The sequence below is a fragment of the Trachemys scripta genome, chromosome 9 (genome assembly GCF_013100865.1).
Source record: "Trachemys scripta elegans isolate TJP31775 chromosome 9, CAS_Tse_1.0, whole genome shotgun sequence".
In the NCBI taxonomy this organism is placed as follows: Eukaryota; Metazoa; Chordata; order Testudines; family Emydidae; genus Trachemys; species Trachemys scripta.
The window spans coordinates 97,323,439-97,342,800 of NC_048306.1; the positions used below are offsets into that span (position 1 = coordinate 97,323,439).

The 19,362-nt window shown below is 63.1% G+C and overlaps 1 protein-coding gene across 1 annotated transcript; it reads right to left on the reverse strand.

Moving 5' to 3' along the window:
* Positions 1-1,116: 1,116 nt before the first annotated feature.
* Positions 1,117-18,292, reverse strand: PRSS56 (serine protease 56). The gene is made up of 17 exons (XM_034780540.1): positions 18,202-18,292; positions 14,560-14,721; positions 13,796-13,996; positions 12,840-12,893; positions 11,560-11,746; positions 10,428-10,536; positions 10,098-10,257; positions 9,542-9,684; positions 8,926-9,085; positions 8,359-8,547; positions 5,720-5,881; positions 4,823-4,877; positions 4,201-4,360; positions 3,537-3,675; positions 3,152-3,241; positions 2,394-2,500; positions 1,117-1,862 (listed from the first exon to the last, which is right to left on the reverse strand). The coding sequence occupies exons 1-17, from the start codon at positions 18,290-18,292 to the stop codon at positions 1,689-1,691; spliced, it is 2,343 nt and encodes a 780-aa protein (XP_034636431.1). The 3' UTR covers positions 1,117-1,688.
* Between the last annotated feature and the right edge of the window lie 1,070 nt (positions 18,293-19,362).

Below are 19,362 nucleotides of genomic sequence, written 5' to 3' on the forward strand. Positions count from 1 at the left end.
GAGGAGCTCAGTGTATTAGCCATTAATGTCCTGAGTCCCCCACCCGTGGTGCAGGTCTGCATTTTCCCCACATGTAGCGCAAGGAGGAGAGCAGTGAGTCACTGGGAGAGCTGCAGAGAACCCAGGAGTCCTGGAGCCCAGTCCCTGCTCTAACCACTAGGCAACATTCCCTGCTCTAGCTGGGAGGAGAGCCCAGGAGTGCTGGCTCTCACGCCCCAACTCTGACTAGCGCTCACCCCTTCCCATAGAACCCAGGAGTCTAGACCCCCCATCCTTGGCTCTAACTTCTAGCCCACACTCCCTCCGTGAGAGGCGACTGCAGTGGATGCCTGAGGAGCTGACTGAGGGGCCCACATAGCTGTTCGGGGTGGGGAAGGGGGGGGATGCTGTCTCTGATGCTGTGGGCAAGCGGCGTCATTCCCAGCAGGGCTGAGCGGCTGTGCCCCCGGGCTGAGCAGGCCCCTGTGGCGCCGGCACGCTCCGTCACTCATCCGACAGCTGGGCCTTGGCCTGGAGGAAGTGACCTCTCTGGTGCTAACAGCTGCTCCCCGAGCCCGGAAGGCAGCACCAGAGGATGGAGGAGGGGAACCCTCTCATGGGGCTGGGGAGGCAGAGCCAGGCTGGGGAGAGGGGTGTGAGAGCAGGGGCAGGGGGAGTGTGGATGGAGGGCAGACAGCCTGTGAAGGGCCCCTGGGGGGAGTTTGCCTGTGAAGAATGGTGGATGCTCACCACCTGCTGGAGGCGCTATAGACCACCAGCTGCCCCCTGCCACACCCTGGCTGAGATGCCCGGGGTGGGGGGGTAGAATCCCAAGAGGGGCCCCCGCCTGGCTGAGATGTGGGGTAGGGGTAGAACCCTGGGTGGGGGACTCGCCCAGCTGAGATGCCCGGGATGGGGGGGTTGGTAGAACCCTGGGTGGGGAACTCACCCAACTGAAATGCTTGGGGGGGTAGAACCCCAGGTGGGGGGGGCGTTCCCTGGGTGCAATGCCCGGGGTGAAATCCCCTCTGCCCCTCTTTGGCGCCTTGCGGGGTTTGTTTATTACTGACACTTTACCATAAAACATAGATTTAATTTCAAAAATAACCCTTTCTTTGTACAAATAAATAGCTTCCGAGAGGCGCGCCCCCAAGGGGGAGCCTGGGGACCCCCCAAAGGAATCGGCTCCCTCTGGTGGCTGTTTGACAGGGAGCTGAAGCTGCTAGGGCTGGCATGGGGGCCCAGGGTTAGAGCCCTTTAGGACCCAGCTCTGCCAAGAAAGGAAAGCCCAGGGGGAGGCTGTTCTTTCTAGCTGCCCATGCCCAGGCCCTGCCCTGCCAAGGGGCACACAGCTGCAGTTTGCCTTAGCCCCATGAGGTGTGGGGGGGGGCTGCATTTCAGCCCCATGGAGCCCCTGCATCAGCTGGGGGGCTGGCCCAGACTCCAGGGTACATGGGAGGTGGAGGGGACCCCTCCAGTCCTGGCTGCCCCCCTGCCTAGGGAAGGCCCTGCTGTGAGGAGCTGGCTTTGAGGTCCCAGCAGTCTCCATGGCAACAGGCTGTGCCAGGCCGGATCCTGCTTGCTGTGCTGAGGGTCTCGGCCGTTGCCTGGCTCTGGCGCTGCCACGTCTCCAGGCTGGCGCTGAGTAGGGACCCCCGGCCAGCTCTCCTCTCTCCACCAGGGGCCACCTGGGGGCAGCGGGGGCCGCGTTAGGTCTGCAAAGCTGCCAGTGCCAAGGCGATGAGGCCGGGCATGCTGCGGTACAGCGAGTCGCTCTCCAGCCCTACCAGGGCGGGGAAGGCAGTGGCTTTCCCGCCAACTGTGGCCCGGACCCGCGCCCTGTACAGCCCCTTGGCGTTCTTGGAGCCCAGGTCCACCAGGATCTGTGGGGAGAGGGGAACAGTGTGAGGGGGGGCGAGGGCACAGAGCCGCGAGGGAGCCCCCAGCGGCACAGTGACCCGGGGCGGCAGGTGCTCCAGGCTGCACAACGCCTGGGCTGGCAGAACTGCCCTGAGCGTGAGCTGTGGGGTGCAGCTGGCTGATAGCCCCTGAAGGGAGCTGGACTCAAGGGCTCCTCTGAGGGGTGGCGTCTGCCCCACCTCTGGCAGTGGGGTTTGAACCCAGGCTGCACGGAGATAAAGGCTAAATGGCTCAGCCCCCAGCTGGCACCTGGAGCCGCCACCAGGAGGGGGACAGAGACCTTCCCCAGCTAGGGGATGGGGCCATGCTAAGGGGCATGGGGGGGCAATGTGGGGAGTGGGGGAATGGTTGGGTGGGTCTCTCATTGGCAGTAGCCCTTGCAGCCCAGTGGGGCCCTGTGGGAGCCAGGGTGTGGTGCTGGGGGCTGGCCCAGAGCAGTGGCCCCACGGCGGCCGGCCAGCTCCCTGTGTCGCTGTGGGGCATGGCTCACTCACCTCCTGGAAGGTCATGGCCAGGTCCCGCTCCGGCACCTGCAGGACCCAGCGGTAGAGCTCCCGCACGGCGCGTACCTGCAGCGCCGCCTCCTGCAGCCCTGGGCAGCCTGTGCCAAAGAGGGGAGGGGCAGTCAGAGCACTCCCTGAAATCCCCCGGCTGGTGGAGCGTCAGAGCGCCAGGAGCTGGTCCTACGGGCCTGTCCCCTGCCACCCAACTGCTGGCATTTCCCTGGTGCCTTTCATCTCAAAGGGGCCAAAAGGGCTTGACATGCTGTACTGGCTGGGCAAGGATCGCTGCAGCCACCTCTGGGGTGGGGGGTAGCCAGTGTGCACAGCAATGTCACACAGCCATTGGGTGGGGGGAGCAAAGACCCTGTTTCCAGCTAAGAGGGCAGGGGGGTTACCTGGCACATGGGGCCAGGGCACTGGGGTTAACAACCCCCTAGCCTGGCACAGCCCTACCCCTGGGGTCCTGACCCACAAGGGGGAACAGGTAAGCTTGGCCCCGTACTCCTGGGCTGGAGAGGGAAAGGCCTGGAGGGAGCATTGGGCTCATCCGAGTGGCACGGGGCCCTGTGCGCTGAGCCCAGCTGCCAGGATGGATGTAGGGGTGGGCTCAATATGGCTCTGCCCCTACAGGGCACGGTGGAGGCTAGGCACCTCTTGGCTGCAGCAGGGGTCCCAGTGCAACCCTCCCCCCTTAGCCTGGGGGGCGAGCCCGGGCCCTGTGCCACACAACTGCTGTGGCGGGGGCATACCTCTGCGATCGCCTGGTCCCTCGTCGCTGGGGAGGGCTCCCCCCAGCTCTCGCCTCGCCCGCAGGGACGGGCCCCCAGCAGCCGCAGGTCCTGCCACAGAGAAAGAGAGAGAGGCTCCAACCACGCTGCGGGGAAAGGGCAGGCTCCCCCCGCCCCCATACGCTGCTAGTGCACCCCCAGCAACACAATGCAACGGCACCCTGAGCTGGCACTGGAGCACCCTAGACCATCTAAGGCCAGGCTGCACAGTCCAGGGCCAGGCCCGGTGGCATGAGGCAGGGCAATGCCATGGCAGATCTAACCGGGCACAGCTGTGCCTTGCACCCCCCGCCCCCATGCGAGTAACTAGCTGGGGCGAGCGCCCCAAGACATGCCCCCACCTCACCCTGCCGCAAGCACTTACGGTTCAGCGGGGAGGCAGCTCCCGGCAGGGGCCCTGCTCCTCGGGCCCCCAGCTCAGCCCGCAGCCGCTGGAGAAAGGCCCAGCCGTGCCCCTTCAGCGCCTCCACTGCCCCCTCGGCCTGCTGAACCGGAGAGACGCAGGGAGTGAGCGGGGCTGTGTGAGCTGGGCCCGCCTGGGCCACAGAGGGCACCCGTTGGCAATGCCAGCGACACCGACCCCAGGTAGTGCTGGGCGCTATGGGAGCAGGGGGCTCCCTGCGGCTGTGGGGCCTGGGGGCTGGGCCAGAGATGTCAGGAAAGGGGTGGGGATGAAGGATGGGACCTGTGCTGGGGATAGATGAGGTGGGGGGGAAGATGGGGTCAGGAAGGAGCTGTGGGGGTGGGGGAGTGTGGGGATCTGTGCTGAGGTCAGGCAGGGAGGGGGTGGATTGATGGGGTCCCAGGGTCAGGTGGGGGGTGCTGGGGTCAGGTGGGATTTACAGCTGTTCCTGCCCCAAGGTTAGGGTCTTGGCAGCCTGCGGGGGCTGGATTTGGGGTCCAGCTGAGTGGGGGGGGCAGGTGCCCAGGGGCATCCTCAGGCTGCAGTGCTGCCCTCTTTGGAGAGGCTGGGGGTCCCCCTGCCCCAATCAGAGCCCCCGCCCCCTTACCTGCAGGAAGAGCTGCTCCTCCCCACGGAGTTGCCCAGCGGCCAGTGCAGGAGCTGGGGGGGCCATGTCGCCCCCAGCCATGGCGCTCAGCTCCCCCACCCAGTCCTCCAGCGTGGGGCCCACGGCCTGGAACAGCGCCAAGAAGGGTGGGGGCTGGGTCCTGCGACAAGGGGCAGGGTGAGGGGCAGGGAGATGCAGCATTGCGGGGGGGAGGGTGTCCCAGCAGACCCTGGGATGCGCCAGACAGCACCAGCCCAGGGGACTGTAACCCTGCAGCCAAACCCTCTATTGCCCCCCTTCAAGTCAATTCCACCCTCACATGCCCAGCCTGGTGGGACCGTGCCTGCCGCGGAGCCTGGCTCCCGTGGCCGGCTGGCTGTGCGGGGATGTCTGGAGTGAGGGAGGGATGACACATGACCCCTGGACCCTGGCACTGGCCTGAGCCCCACAGTCTGTCCCCCCCAAACCACAACAGGCCTCTTCCCCCCACAGCCCCTGATCCCGAGTCCCACGTCTGGCCCTGCCCTCCCGCCTCCCCCCACTCCCTCGCCCCATGGCTGGCACCTCTTCCCCCCTCCCTGATCTCACGACGGGCCCCGCCCAGCCCTGGGACTGGCTTTACCTGCTGGGGGCGCTCGGGAGTTCTTCAGGGCTTGCCTGCCCCTCGGCCCCCTGCCCTGGGGGGACGATACAGGATTCAGTCTCGGCAGCAGGGAGTTGGGGGGCGTGTGGGGCAGGGTGGGGGGCTGGCAGCGGGTGGGGCAAGTAGAGGCCATGCTGCTTTGGGCGTGTGCCAGGGAGCTGGCCTGGTGCCCCAGCACCGGCCCAGCCATGGGGTGAGACAGCCCCTGTGCAGGCTGTGGGGGTGGGGGGGCAGCCGGCAGCGCTGAGGAGGGACAGGAGGGGCCAGGCTGTAGCTGAGGCAATTGGGGAGCCCATACTGGGAGTGCCTCCAAAGCCCCCAGTGGAGGTTGGGGGTGGGATCAAGGTTCCCTAAGCAGAGCGAGTGGGTCCCCCTATATCCCCGTGCGGGCACAGAGCTGGGATGTGGGGATCCAGAGGCAGGATATGGGGGGTCTGGGTCGGGAGTCCCTGCCGTGGCAAGGGCGGGGGAGGTGGGAAATCCAGGGGGCAGGGGTCCCTGCCATGTTCTGGATGGGGGAAATCTGCGGGGCAGGTACCTGCCATGGCCTGGGGAGGTAGGAGACCCAGGTGGCAGGGGTCCCTGGTGTGGCCTGGGTGGCGGAGGAAGGAGATCGGGGTGATGGAGGTCCCTGGCATGACCTGGCCGGGGGATGTGGGAGATCTGGCGGGGGGGGTCCCTCCCTGCCATGGCTCAGCTGGGGGAGGTGGAAGATCCAGGGGGATGGGGGTCCCTGACATGGCCCGGGTAGGAGATTGGGATGGGGGGATGCGAGGGTCCCTGTCGTGGCCCGGACGGGGGAGGTGGGAGATACAGGGGGGATGGTGGTCCCTGGAGTGGGAGATCTAGGGGATGGCAGATCTGTGGGGCAGGTACCTGCGGTGGCCCGGCGAGCCCGGACAGGGAAGAGATGCCCGTAGAGCTGCTCCATGAAGCGGGGCAGGGTGTGGGTGAAGAAGGCGAAGTCCACCTGGTTTCGGAAGAACTCCTCGGCCCGGCGCAGGAAATCCAGCAGCATCTGGGCGTAGGAGCGCAGCTCTGTGAGGAACGGGTGTGACGTTATGAGTGTAATGTAATATCTCATTGGAAGGTGACAGGGCCAGAAAGAGTTAATTACCTCCCAGACTGACCTGACCCGGGGCCGAACTTTAAAGACTAGTTAGGAAGATCTGTAAATGAATAGAGCTTTGAAATGCAGCCGCATTGTTAGAGGTAGAAGGGGAGCTGTTTGCTCAGGTCTTGGGATGTAAGCAAACAAGTCTTGTCTATTGCTATAGCTTGGATTCAAAGATCAAAAAAAGGAGTATTACCATTTAGGAAGACACTTGAGTGAAATAGTATTATTGGCGCTATGTCTCTTTGAATCATAGAATATCGGGGTTGGAAGGGACCTCAGGAGGTTCTAGTCCAACCCCCTGCTCAAAGCAGGACCCCAATTCCCAACTAAATCATCCCAGCCAGGGCTTTGTCAAGCCTGACCTTAAAAACCTTTGAAGGTTGTGGTAACCTGTATCTGAACTGTTTAATGGATAAATTACCCTGTGCTAATTGCCATGATGTTTAGGAGAAGGAAAGTTAAGCCTATTGTTTTCTCAGGCCAAAAGGCTGCTGGTGATGTATAAAAATCCTGGGACACCAATCCTTCATCTCAGATTTGCTTTGTCACCCTGAATATGGACATTGGACTATAACCTGTGGACTATTTCTAAAAGGACTTTTGGCAACTACCTGAACCTCAAGAATTGAACTCAAGTCTGTCTGTATATTGATCTTTTACCCAACACTCTCTCTCTTTTCTTTTTTAATAAATTTTAGTTTAGTTAATAAGAATTGGCTATAAGCGTGTATTTTGGGTAAGATCTAACTTATCACTTGACCTGGCTCTGGGGTTTGGTCCTTTAGGATCAGGAGAACCTCTTTCTTTTACAAGGGTATTGGTTTTCATAACCAGTCATCTCCATAACGAGTGGCACTGGTGGTGATACTGGGAAACTGGAGTGTCTAAGGGAATTGCTTGTATGACTTTGTGATGAAGTGGGGGATTGTCTTGTTTTTTCCTTGTTTTTCCAATGGTTTGCATGCAGAGGGGGTGGGACTGAGTTTCCCTGGGTGTTACTGGTTTAACGAGGTGATGGGAGAGGGAGTTGTTGTTGCAGAGGACCGGAGAGGGAACTTGGGACCCCAGCCGATGGCCTGGAGGATGGACACCCCAGCGACTGGTGACCTAACGACCCGGAGACCAGCTCAGGAGTCACAGTCGGTTCTGGCCAATGGGAGGACAATGGGCTATAAAGAGAGGACCCCGGTGACCTGACCAGCCAGTTCCAGCCAGAGGGGCCAGAGGACAGAAGAGGGGAGAGGAGGCCCAGGCGATCTGTTTACCTGGAGAGAAGACAATGGACAGAGGCGGGGCTTGGGGCCGGGGGTATCAGATGCCCAGCTGGGAAGCAGGGGGGCTCTGGGCTGGAGAGGGGGAGCAGGCAGAGCCCACCTGGATGCAGGGGAGACTGGGATGTGCTGTGCTGAGGGAGGCCAGGCCTGAGGACCTGAGAGTTTCCTGTGCTGTGTTCAACTCTTAATAAACCCTCCTGGTTTACGCTGGCTGAGAGTCACTCCGGTCTAGAGAACAGGGTTGTATCGTCCCCTTCGGGGGGTGGAGGCCCCGGGGATCCAGAGCGAGTGGACTCCCTGAGGGGGCCCACGGCAGAGACAGACGTGCTAAGGCTCAGAGAGGTGCACCTTCAGGATGTGGAGGGACTTAACCCCAAGAGAGAGTGGACCCCCGGGAAGGGCTGTCTCACTGAAAGGGGCACCCCCCACCCACGGACCGCACGGGGCCACGAGTGGGCATGACCTGTGAGTCCGTGACAGACTTATGGTTAGCCAGTGGGGTAAAACCAAAGTCTTCTCTGTTTGGCTGGTTTGGTTTGCCTTGGTGTGCAAAGCAACCCCAGTCTTGGGCTGTCACTGCCCTGCTCTAAGCAATTTGTCCTGAATTGGTATCTCAGTGGTGTCCCGCCAGAGGCAGTATCGTTACATCCGGGTGTTAGCGGGATGTCCCCCAGTGCCCCCGGAGCCTGGGCCCATAGAGCAGCTGGCACTGCCCTCACTCAGCAAGGCCCTTGTCCCTTTAGCTGCGTGGCCTGGGCCTGGGGCACCCTGTGTGCCCTCCCTGTCCTGCTCAGCCCCTACAGCACGTTATCAGCCACCCCATTAGCTATAGGACCCCAATCTCACCCCCTGGCCCTGCTCTGCTCCCCGCACCCTTCCCTCGGGCGGCCCCATCTGCAGGGTGGGTGCAACAGAGGGTAGTTCTGACCTCGGGAGGCAAGGGATTGGTCCCAGTTTGTGGGCATAAGCTTGAGGCCTGACGAGTGCTGAGGGTCAGAGTCCCTGGGCCATGGATCACGCCAAGAGCTCAGGGTGTGTGTCCCAGGCCTCCCAGCCCGATGCCCCCCAGCCCACAGGCTCTGCGCCCGGGCAGCGCCCAGCCCCTCCCGGCCAGCGCCACTCACCACATCTCCTCCTCTTCATCCTGCAGGTCTCCTCGGCGACCCGGGCACAAGCAGCCTGGCCTTGGGGCGGGGCACACGACTGGGCATAGAAGGAGCACAGGTGGGCGAGCTCAGCACGCTGGCGCTCGCCGGGCAGCTGGGATGCGGCCAGCAGCTCGAAGCAGGTGGGCTCTCTGCTCTCGGGTGATTCTGGGGAGAGCAAGGGGCTAGGTGTCAGGGACAGAGAGAAAGGGCCACATCCCTGGGCACCGCCCCACCCCTCCCCTGGGGGACCCTCGGATGCTGCCCCAGCCCTCCCCAGGGGGGACCACTGGCACCACCCCCTGTGGGACTCCCGGGCGTTGCCCCACCACATCCTCCTATCCTGCTTACAGACACTCAGGTGTCCTAGTGGCTCAGTTCCCTGCCCTGGCACTGCCATCTGGGCCCCCTTCCCCCCTATGGCTGATGGTGCCCTGCAGTGCCCGGTCCCAGCGAGCCAATGCCCATTCCTCCATGGGGTTCAGGCTGCTCTGCCCTGGAGTGTGCCCTCCGCAGCCCTGCTGCCAAGCCGGCCATGGCACTCACTGTCCATCTGGCGGCGGATCCAGTCGGCGAAGGCCGTCACGCGGGTGTACACGCCCGGCTTGCCCTGTTCCCCACAGCCGTCCCCCCATGACGTGATGCCGTACAGCACGGACTGCTGCGACCCGGACTCCTGGCACGTCAGGGGCCCGCCCGAATCTCCCTGGGGGAGAAGCAGCCACAGGCTGGCACGAAGCATGGGCAGGGGTGGGCAAAGCAGGGACCAGCTCTAAGGTCCCCCAGGAGCACTTGGCCTAGGAAGCCCCTCTCCACCCAGCCCCAGCCGGCCATTGGCCACTTTGGGTAGAGGGTAAACTGAGTCACGGAGCCGGGCAGGCCCTGGCCAGCAGCTGAGCCAGCAATAGGACCTAGGAGTCCTGGGCTCCTAAATGGTTAAGATTAAGGGAGCCCCCCTGCTCTGCCCTGCCCCAGCCAGGCAGCCCCCCCCATGCCTGGCTCTGCCACCAGGTCACGCCCAGTGGAGGGATTCCAGCCTGGTGTGTGGATCGCAGTGGTGGACCGCAGTGGTACAGCCGGCCTTGGGACTGGCTACTCTATGCCTGGCCCACTGCGGGGGGGGGGCACCCCCTCCTCACCCTGGGACCCCCGCAGCCGTTACCTGGCAGGAGTCGATGCCGCCGGCCAAGTAGCCGGCGCAAAACATGGCATTGGTGAGCAGCTCCTTGCCCAGCGCGCTGCAGCAGGCGTCCTGGCTCAGCACGGGCACCCGAGCCTCCATCACCACCTCGGCCGATGGCCCCTCTGCCAGGGCAAAGAGCAAGTCATGGGAGGGGGCTGCTGCCCCCACTGTGCCCCCCACCCCTGTGGTGCCTGGGCCTAGCGCCCGGGCAGCAGGGAGCCATCCCCAACCCGTCTGGAGCGCCAGGGCCATCCCCGCTGCGGGCCGGGCTGATAGGAGCCGTGCTGGGGGCGCGAGGGCAGCACCCGGGGCTGGCCCAGGGCAGCACCTGGCTGCTGGGTTGGCTGAGATGCCAGATGCCCTGTCCCAGCTTTGGGGAGACGTCCGGGTCGCTGGGGCCCACTGGCCTCCAGAGGACACTGCTCCGGCAGGGAAAGCGCCTGGACCAACCCCCACTGCCCCGGCAGGGGGCCCGCCAGCAGGGGGCGCAGGAGAGCGCTGGGCGGCACTGGCCCCGGCCCCGCCCCCCACCTACCTTGGTAGAGGGACCCCCAGCCGGCGATGTAGCAGGGCGTCCCTGGGCCGGGCTCCTCGGGACCGTCGGGCAGGCACACCGGGCTCAGCCATGCCGAGGGGGCCACCGGGCGCCCCAGCTCCAGCAGCGCCATGTCGCTGTGGAAGGTCTTGGGGTTGAACTGTGGGGGAGAGGAGCAGGGGGTCAGGGAGTGGGGGGTGGTCAGGGTGCTGGGGGATTGGGATACTGGGGGCAGTCGGGGCCTCGGGAGGGCAGGGGGGCAGGTGGCCCGCTGGGCACAGGCGCCTGGGGCAGGCAGGTGGGGGACATGCTGGGGGGCCCTCCTCTTACCTTGGGGTGGGTGATGATGCGGTTGACGGGCAGCACCTGCTCGCCCTCGTCCCACTTGGCGAGATCGTAGTCCCCCACCACCACCGTCCAGGCCAGCTCATTGCGGTTCCTGCGAGGGGGTGGAGCAGGGAATGAGGGGGGGCAGGCTGTGACGAAGTGGGACTGTTCTTAATGTTTCCTCTGAATACTGTGTGAGTGCCTCAGTTTCCCCTATGCATTTCTTAAGTCTCCAGTGTGCATAAATGGCCGACACTCTGTATCCTGGCAACAAATGGCTGGGGCCCTTTCCCCCCTGCAAGGGAATAGCTAAAGGTGAACAAAAAGATCAGGTGACGTCCTGGCCCGGGAAAGAGACAAAGGCCAGAGAGGAGGGGCTGGAGGGGGTTTCAGTTTGGAGCTGGCTGGGTTACGGGGAATGAGTGCAGATGGGGTTGTCTGGTTCGCTGAGGGGTCCTGTTCTCTGTACCTACAAGCTCTGTTTTAGACCGTGTTCCTGTCATCTAATAAACCTCTGTTTTACTGGCTGGCTGAGAGTCACGTCGGACTGCGAAGTGGGGGTACAGGACCCTCTGGCTTCCCCAGGACCCCGCCTGGGCGGACTCGCTGTGGGAAGCGCACCGAGGGGCAGAGGATGCTGAATGCTCCAAGGTCAGACCCAGGAAGGTGAAGCCGTGTGAGCTTCTTGCCCTGGAGACAATCTGCTCCAAGGGAGAGGAGGCTCCCCAAAGTCCTGACCGGCTTTGTGGGGAGCAGCTCCAGAGCATCGCCTGGGGACTCCGTGACACAGGCAGAGCCAGGCCCTCTCCCGCTCCCCCCACAGGGGATCTGGCCCCAGGCACCTCTGCCAGCTGGCCCCTGGGGCTCCCCGCCCTGGGGCTCAGCTGCCCTGCGCCAGGCACCTTCCCCCCATCCGGGGGCAGCAGGGCTAGGCCCGAGCAGTGGCTGGGCAGGGTGGCGTGGTGAGGGGGCGGCTGCCCCATTGCCCCTGGGAGCCGAGCTGCACAGGGGCCGTGCCCTGTGGCTGGGGCAGCCCAGCCCGTCTCTGCCCTGGGCTGGCACCAGCCAGCTGCCCTCAGTGCTCCCATGGGAGATGCCCTCGCTCCGCACCCCCTGGGACTAGCCCCAGCCATACCCGGCGAAGCAGTGCGCAGCCGTGAGGACCCAGGTGGCCCCCACCAGCACCCCGCCACACATCAGCTCCCCGCCGAGCCGCACCGAGACCAGCCAGGGCCAGGCGCCCCGCGGGGCCACGCTGCCCCCCACAATCTTGCCCTTGGCTGCTGTGGCATTGGGTGCCACCACCCCCCGGCCACACGTCCCTGGGGAGGAAGAGAGAGAGAGAGAGAAGAGATCGGATGGGGGGGAGGGAGGAGGTTCCCCCACAGCTTTGCCAATGCCCCTCACTCCCGACCTGCAGCCCCCTGCCAGCCCAGCCCTGCCCCCCCAGCTCTGCCAATGCCCCTCACTCCCGACCCGCAGCCCCCTGCCAGCCCAGCCCTGCCCCCCCAGCTCTGCCAATGCCCCTCACTCCCGACCCGCAGCCCCCTGCTATCCTTGTGCTACATGTTTCATGAGACAAGAGGCTCAGTTGGGCCCCAATATTCTTGGGTGCCACCAAGGGCCCAACCTTGGGCCCCTCTCCAGGCCCAAACTAGGCGGGTTAGAGCGTCTGTTCCTTTAACAGGGCTGGGTCCAGCCTGGGGCTGGGAGCTGGAGTGGAATGGCCTGTCTGTGGAGCTGTCATGCTTAATGCCAGGAGTGCTTAATAACAAGGCGTGTGTGTGTGTGTGTGCACGTCAGGAATGCACTGCACAGTGCGTGTGTGCGCGTGCCGGGGATGAACTGCACAGTGCGTGTGTGTCTGTGCCGGGGATGCACTGCACGGCGCGTGTGTCTGTGCCAGGGATGCACTGCACGGCGCCTGTGTGTCTGTGCCGGGGATGCACTGCACGGTGCGTGTGTCTGTGCCGGGGATGCACTGCACGGTGTGTGTGTGCGTGTGCTGGAGATGCATTGCACGGTGCGTGCGCGTGTGGGCCAGATACTCACACAGCTATGTCCTGGGGCAGCTGCGGGCTCCCTTATAGTCCTGCCAGTTGCCGACACCGACCTCGGTGCCCACGCAGGCAGCGAGGGCTGAGGGGTGGCACTGTGGCCCCATGCAAGCTTGGCAGAGTGGGTAGAGGGTATGAGGAGCTCAGCAAGCTGTGCCCATCCAGGGTGAACCCAACGGGGCAGCTACCCCTGCCCCCATGGGGCCTCTGCCCCATCGCCACGTGTCGCTGAAGCTGGGGCACATGGGAAGGCATGTCCCTGCCTGGCAGCAGGGCGATGCCCAGCCCTCGCTCCTGCGCCCACCACACACCTGGGATGGGGTGTGGCCCCAAACCCCTGGAGCAGCTGCAGACTGACCTGGTGCCGGCTGGTCCGAGAGGCCGTTCATATCATCCATGTTGCTCTGCAGCCCTGCAGGGATACGAGACCCGAGGGATAGGCCACGCTGCCGGGCACACATGCCACCTGTATGCCGGGGCCTCCTGCACTCCCCACCCACCCCCCGGCTGGGCCCCTTCACAGCCCCCCAGGGCTGCGGAAATCAGCCTCCTGCCCGGGCTGGGATTTCCCTGCCATTTGGTGTTTGTTATTATAGGGTCTCCTGAGAGCGTGGGGGCTGCTCACAGTGGTTTGTGTATTGTAGGGTCTCCCAGGAGCGAAACCCAGCTACTCAGTGGGCTGGGGTCGTCCAACTGGGGAGGAGCTGTGACAGCCTGGGACCTAGAGGCTCCCTCGCTCTGCCCCATCTGTGGGTGGGGGCAGGGGGGTGTTTGCCCTGGCGCCATCCCTCTAGGAGGGGATGGGGCTGCGGGGCAGAGCAGTGGGCACCAGAGCCCAGTGCTGGGGCCTGATCTGGGCCTGTTTTCCCTGCACTGTGCACCGCGGGTCACTCGCCCAGCAGCATTGCCCAGTTGTCCGGGCTCCCTGTTTGTTATTGTAGGGTCTCCTGTGAGATCCCGCCATCAAACCAGCCCAAGCTGAGCCTAGCGTTGTGGGCGCAGCCCAAAGGGGCGGCGGAGAGCCCTGTGCTGCCCAGCGGCGCCCCCTGTGGGTGCAGCTGAGGGTGGCGGTTGGCACAGCAGGCCAGGGGAGAGATGGGAGCCAAGCCACATTCGGCACCAGCTCCTGGGCTAGGGGTGCTGTGGGGGGATGAGCTTAACCCCAGTGGGTGACCCCCGGGCAGGGGGAGGGGCTGGGGCTGGCGTCACTTAGCCAGAGACCAGGTGGGCCATCCCCCTGCTTGGTGAACTCCACTGAGCTGAGGTTGGGCTTCACCCACCCACCCCGTGCCCCCGATCTGGGCTGGCACCTACTGCACTCCTGCAGGCGCAGCTGGCAGTGCCCGGCCATCAGCCGGACGCAGGCGTCAGGGCTCAGGGCGTCAGCGGGGCACAGGCGCTGGTACGGGGCACACGCCTTGCTCAGTGCCCAGTTCCTCTCGGCCTGCTCCGGGGTAGCCTGGGCTTCCAGGACAGCCTGGCAGCTGGGCAGGGGAGCCAGAGGGGCCTCCGGGGCTGGGGAGAGAGGAGACAGGTCAGAGTGGAGCCCACTCCCCGCCCACAGGCCATGCACAGGGCCGGGCTATCAGCCAAGGGCACCATGCTGCCGAATTTCCTTCCTTACCCTCACGCCCTCCCTCCGGTTCTTCCCCCATAGTGCAGTCTGAACACCCATTGGATCGGCCCTTGTTTGTTATTGTAGGGTCTCTCCAGAGAGCTGGGCTGCGCGCACATGGGTTTGTTATTGTAGGGTCTCTCAGGAGTGTAGGGCTGTCTGTGTGGGATGGTGCTGCCCACACAGGTTAGCCATCCTCGCCCCTGCGTGGTGTTACCAAGACAGCTGTGAGGCCGCCTGCGCTGGTTTGTTATTGTAGGGGCGCTCGCTGGAGCGAACAGGCTGTAGGCAACAGCAGGGCTACTGCTGCTCCGGCAGGTCACCCCAGCCTGCTCCACCAATGACCTCCCTGCCGTGGGGCTGCCACTGACCAGGGGACAGGCCATGGGGCCTCGTGCAGGAGCCCCCAGCCAGCCTGCGCTGCTGGTGTGCGTGGCCGGGCGGGCGGGGGGCTGGCACTCACGGGCACACTCCCCGCTCCGGTTGCCGCAGTCCCCAAAGAGGCAGGGCGCACACTCCCCACACTCCCGCAGCTGCCGCTCGTGCTCGGCCAGCGCCCCCTCCAGGGCCACCAGGGCGCTCTTCAGGGCGGCCTCTAGGACCAGCGTCCCCCGGCTGGACAGTGCTGCAGAGAGAGAGAGAGGAGCCTGGTCAGCCCTAGCCCATGGCCCTGACTGCCAGCCCCTTCGGCCGGGAGGGCGGCTCCAAGCCCCCTTGCCTCCCCTTGGGGCTGTTCTCGCTTCCGCTGCACCTCAGCCACGCCCTCTCCCTGCCCCTGGCCACGCCCCCCCCAGACAGGGGGATCCCAGAGCACAGTTCCACCCCTCTTCTCCCCATTGGGCCTCTATGTGACTGAGGGCCTGGAGTGCAGGGAACAGACCAAAGCGGGACAATGCCAGGCCCGAGCAGCTGGGGAGATCATAGAATCTCAGGGTTGGAAGGGACCTCAGGAGATCATCTAGTCCAACCCCCTGCTCAAAGCAGGACCAAGCCCCAGACAGATTTTTGCCCCAGATCCCTAAATGGCCCCCTCAAGGATTGAACTCACAACCCTGGGTTTAACAGGCCAATGCTCAAACCACTGAGCTATCCCTCCCCAAAATGTGGGGGTGAGCTGGGTCCTCCTGCCCGCCTCGGCCTCTCCTGCAGTAGCTGGCCCCAGTCCAATCCTGTGTATGGGGATCCCTCTGCCTGGGTTTGGCTCGCCCTGGCGTGGGGCCTGTCTCTCCCCGTCAGGGCTCAGGCAGTTGTGTGGTTACTGTCCCCACTGGGTGGGATCCCGTCCCATGCCTGGCGGTGAGGGGCAGCGGGTGATGGGAGCCCCCCCACCGGCGCTCCGGGGCAATGGCATTCCAGCTGGCGAGCCAAGCAGGAGTCGTGAAGCCATGTGCCTCCCAGGCAGCAAGGAGCCAGCAAGGAGGGTCTTTCCCCTGTTGTGCCTGAGCCTCACAGAGCATGTGTGTGGAGCCACGCTGCCCCAGGGGGTCCCGAGGTGGGGCCCACCCTCATCCTGGGGCAAGCTGGCACACAGAGAGTGAAGGGGCTTGCCCATGGTCCCAGGTGGGCACGTGGCAAAGCGGAGAATAGGACCATGGAGTCCTGGCTCCCTCGTGTGCATTGTGTGCGTTGCAGGTCGGACACACAGGGCGCTCCCCTGCGGCAGGGCGTGGTGCCCGGGTTTCAGGCCAGCCGCTTCCAGGCCTGTAGAGGCTGAGTACCGAGTGCCAGGCTGTGGGAGTGGGGGAGAGCTGAGCTTGGGACCCGGTTCAGCCTGTCTGGGCACCCTCCGCCCCCCAAATGACAATGGGCTTGTCAGGGCTTCGCGCCACAACACGGGCATGTGCTGGGCACAGGGCACGGTGCTTAGCAAGCAGACTCACTGCAGGGAAGGTGCCCTGCCCCTCCAGCCGGGGTTGGATATGCATTTGCACTGGGGGGGCGTTGCATTGGCAATGGGGTGTGTGCATTGGGGGGTTGTTTGCATGGAGGGGGTGCCTTGGGGATTGCATTGAGGAGTGTGTGACATTGTGCAGTCTATATGGTTTTATAAAAACATGATAATAAGTGAATATAATGTAACTGGGATATGCTTCATGCAAAAGGTCTCTTGTAAGGTATCATTACAAAGCTTATAATCTACTGAGTGTGGTCATCCTATTTGTATAAATGTACCACTCTTGTATCTAAAACTAGAAATATGAAATATAACTCTGAGGGCCTAGTGTAATTATGCAAAGTGTGGACCATTAATGGTGGTTTGGAATCTTAATAACTCCCATTAACCAGGACCATTGTCTGCAGATGGCTGTGTTTACCTGTGTGCTGGCAAGTGGGTAATGAAGTCTTGCGGTGACATGTGATTATGTCACCTGACCTGGAATCCATCTTTAACCTGGTGTTTTTCCAGTGGGGGGGGCAACCCAAGGGGACAAAGGGTTCCCACCTTATGCAAAAGATATATAAAGGGGTGGAAGAGAACAAAAAGAGGGAGAGGAGCCATCATGAAGAATCCCTTAGCTATCACCTGAGCTGGAATGAGAGCTGTACCAGGGGAAAGAATTGTGCCCAGGCCTGGAAGGTGTCCAGCCTGAGAAAAAACTTACTGAAGCATCTCTGAGGGTGAGATTATCTGTATTCAGTTTGATTAGACATAGATTTGCACATTTTATTTTATTTTGCTTGGTGACTTACTTCGTTCTGTTACTAATTGGAACTACTTAAATCCTACTGTCTGTATTTAATAAAATCACTTTTTATTTATTAATTAACTCAGAGTATGTATTAATACCTGGGGGAGCAAACAACTGTGCATATCTCTCTATCAGTGTTATAGAAGGTGAACAATTTATGAGTTTGCCCTGCATAAGCTTTATGCAGGGTAAAATGGATTTATCTGGGTTTAGACCCCATTGGGAGTTGGGCATCTGAGTGCTAAAGACAAGCACACTACTGCGAGCTGTTTTCAGGTAAACTTGCAGCTTTGGGACAAGTGATTCAGACCCTGGGTCTGTGTTGGAGCAGACGGGAGTGTCTGGCTCAGCAAGACAGGGTGCTGGAGTCCTGAGCTGGCAGGGAAAACAGGAGCAGGGGTAGTCTTGGCACATCGGTTGGTAGCTCCCAAGGGGGTTTCTGTGATCCAACCCGTCACCGGATGCATGCGTGTGTTTGCAGGGGAGTATTTGCATGGGGAGAGGGGTTGTGTTTGCATTGTGTGTAGTTGCATTAGTGGGTTGCATGAGCAGTGATGCATTGCGGGCTTGCTCTGGGGGGTGGCCTGCGTGTGTTTGTGTCAGTGAGAGTCCACTGCCTTTTACAGGGGCGCTCAGGTTCCCAGGAGCTACCTCAGAGCACGGCCCGGGACCCCAAGGGCCAATCCAAGGCTCCCCATGAGGGGCTCCGCCCGCCCCTTCGCCTGGGAATTCCCACCCAAGGAGCAAGGCAGGGTTTGGCTGCAGTGGCTGAGGTTCAGGGATGAGCCCACCCCGGACCTTGTATTTTCGATTACTCTGCAAAAGCCAACAGGTGCATGCAGGGTGGGGCCAGCTCCCTCCCCCACACATCTTCCCCTCGGCCCTTCCTGCTCCCAGCAGTGCCCCCCACGGGCCTGACCAGCCCCTGCAAAAAGCCCAGGGCGGCCACCATGAAACCCACCAGGATGGGAGCCCCGAGCCATTGCAATGAACCACACGGCCCCGGGGATCCCCGGGGGGGACGGGGACCGCGAAGGGGTTTGCCCACTGTCCCAAATGAGCAGCAGACAAAGCTGGGAATATAGGACCCAGGAGTGCTGGCTCCCAGCCCCCCCTGCTCTAACCACTAGACCCTACTCCCCTCCCAGAGCCAGGAACGGGACCCAGGAATCCTGATTCCCAGCCCCCCCTGCTCTAACCACTAGACCCTACTCCCCTCCCAGAGCCAGGAACGGGACCCGGGAGGCCTGGTTCCCAGACCTAGCCCCCCACACACACACCTCCTTGGCAGCTGCACCAATCCTGTAAGCAAAGCCCCCTGGCCACAAACGAGCCCCTTGCCTGGAGCCTGGTTGCCCGGTGGGGCTCTGCCTGGGCTGAGCAGGGACTGGTGCCCCACCGGTGCCCGCACTCACCTTGCAGGACGCTGGCTGGCACCTGGTGAAGCTCCTTGCCCACAGGGGCGCCAGCCGTCAGCTGCAGGAGGCAGACCAGCGGCAGCAGCATGGTGTGGCAGGTGGGAACACTACGCTGGTTCTGGGCCGGCTCTTCCCCTCTGCCTGCCTGGCCGCTGGGCCGGGAGCTGGGGTCCCCCCCTCGCTCCTCGTCTCCACCGCTGCGTGCTCTGGAGCTGACAGGGGAACAATGAGTCCCGGGGCGAATGGCGTTGTATATATACAGTGCCCCAGGGGGGGCCGGGGCCGTGCTTTCCCATGCTGGGGGACACACAAACGGCTGAATTCATTAAGGCAGTGCCCGGCAGTGGTGCCAGGGCCCTGCCGTGGGGATGGGCCGGGAAGGTGCCGGTAAATGGGGGCGGGAGGGGAGCTGATCCAGTTGGAATTCATTAGGGTGGTGAGTTCTCCGGGCCCGGGCTGGCTGGCTTGGGAGCGGGGGCCTGGCTGCAGCCTTCCCCGGGCTGAATGAGCTCATTGTTCCCGGTCCCCGAGCGGGCGGCCCCATCAAAGAGCCCCCTAATGATCACAGGCGACCCGCGGGCCTTGATCATTTTCACGCTTTTAGCCTCGCCAAGCCGCCGTTGTCAGTTCACATCACTGCGGCCCCGGCACGGACTTGGGGCCCGGGCCCCCCCAAACGGCCCGGCTGTTAGCGGCTGGGCTGGGGGCTCAGGTTGAGAACGGACGCGTCAGCAAATCCGGCCAAGGCCCCGGGGTTCTGGTGCCGACGCGCCCGCCCGCTCGCCCAGAACGATTTGTGACGCACGGCCTCGCCGTGCCCACAGGCACCCGCGCTGTCCTGTGCCCTGTCGGGGAGGTGGCGATGGCAGGGCCTGGGGAGGGGAGGCAGGGCCTGGTGCTTGGGGGAGGACAGTGGAGAGATTCTCACTCGCTCCCTGGGATCCCCACCTGTCCCACACACCTCCCTGGCTTCACTACCCCCCTGCCCCTGTGCCCCCATCACCCCCTCTGAACATTGGGGCTGTTCAGCTTGGAAAAGAGACAACAAAGCGGGGGATTTACTAGAGGTCTATAAAATCATGATTGCTGTGGAGACAGTGAATAGGGCTGTGTTATTTACTCCTTCACGTCATACAAGAACCAGAGGTCACCCGATGC

Excerpts from the sequence above, each read along its gene's own strand:
- PRSS56 (XM_034780540.1), bottom strand. The coding sequence starts at position 18,292 with ATGCTGCTGCCGCTGGTCTGCCTCCTGCAGCTGACGGCTGGCGCCCCT. Across the intron at positions 12,894-13,795 it reads GCTGCGCCTGCAGGAGTGCA|GGCTGCAGAGCAACATGGAT; the intron begins GTAGGTGCCAGC and ends GTATCCCTGCAG. Across the intron at positions 5,882-8,358 it reads GATGAAGAGGAGGAGATGTG|AGCTGCGCTCCTACGCCCAG; the intron begins GTGAGTGGCGCT and ends CGTTCCTCACAG.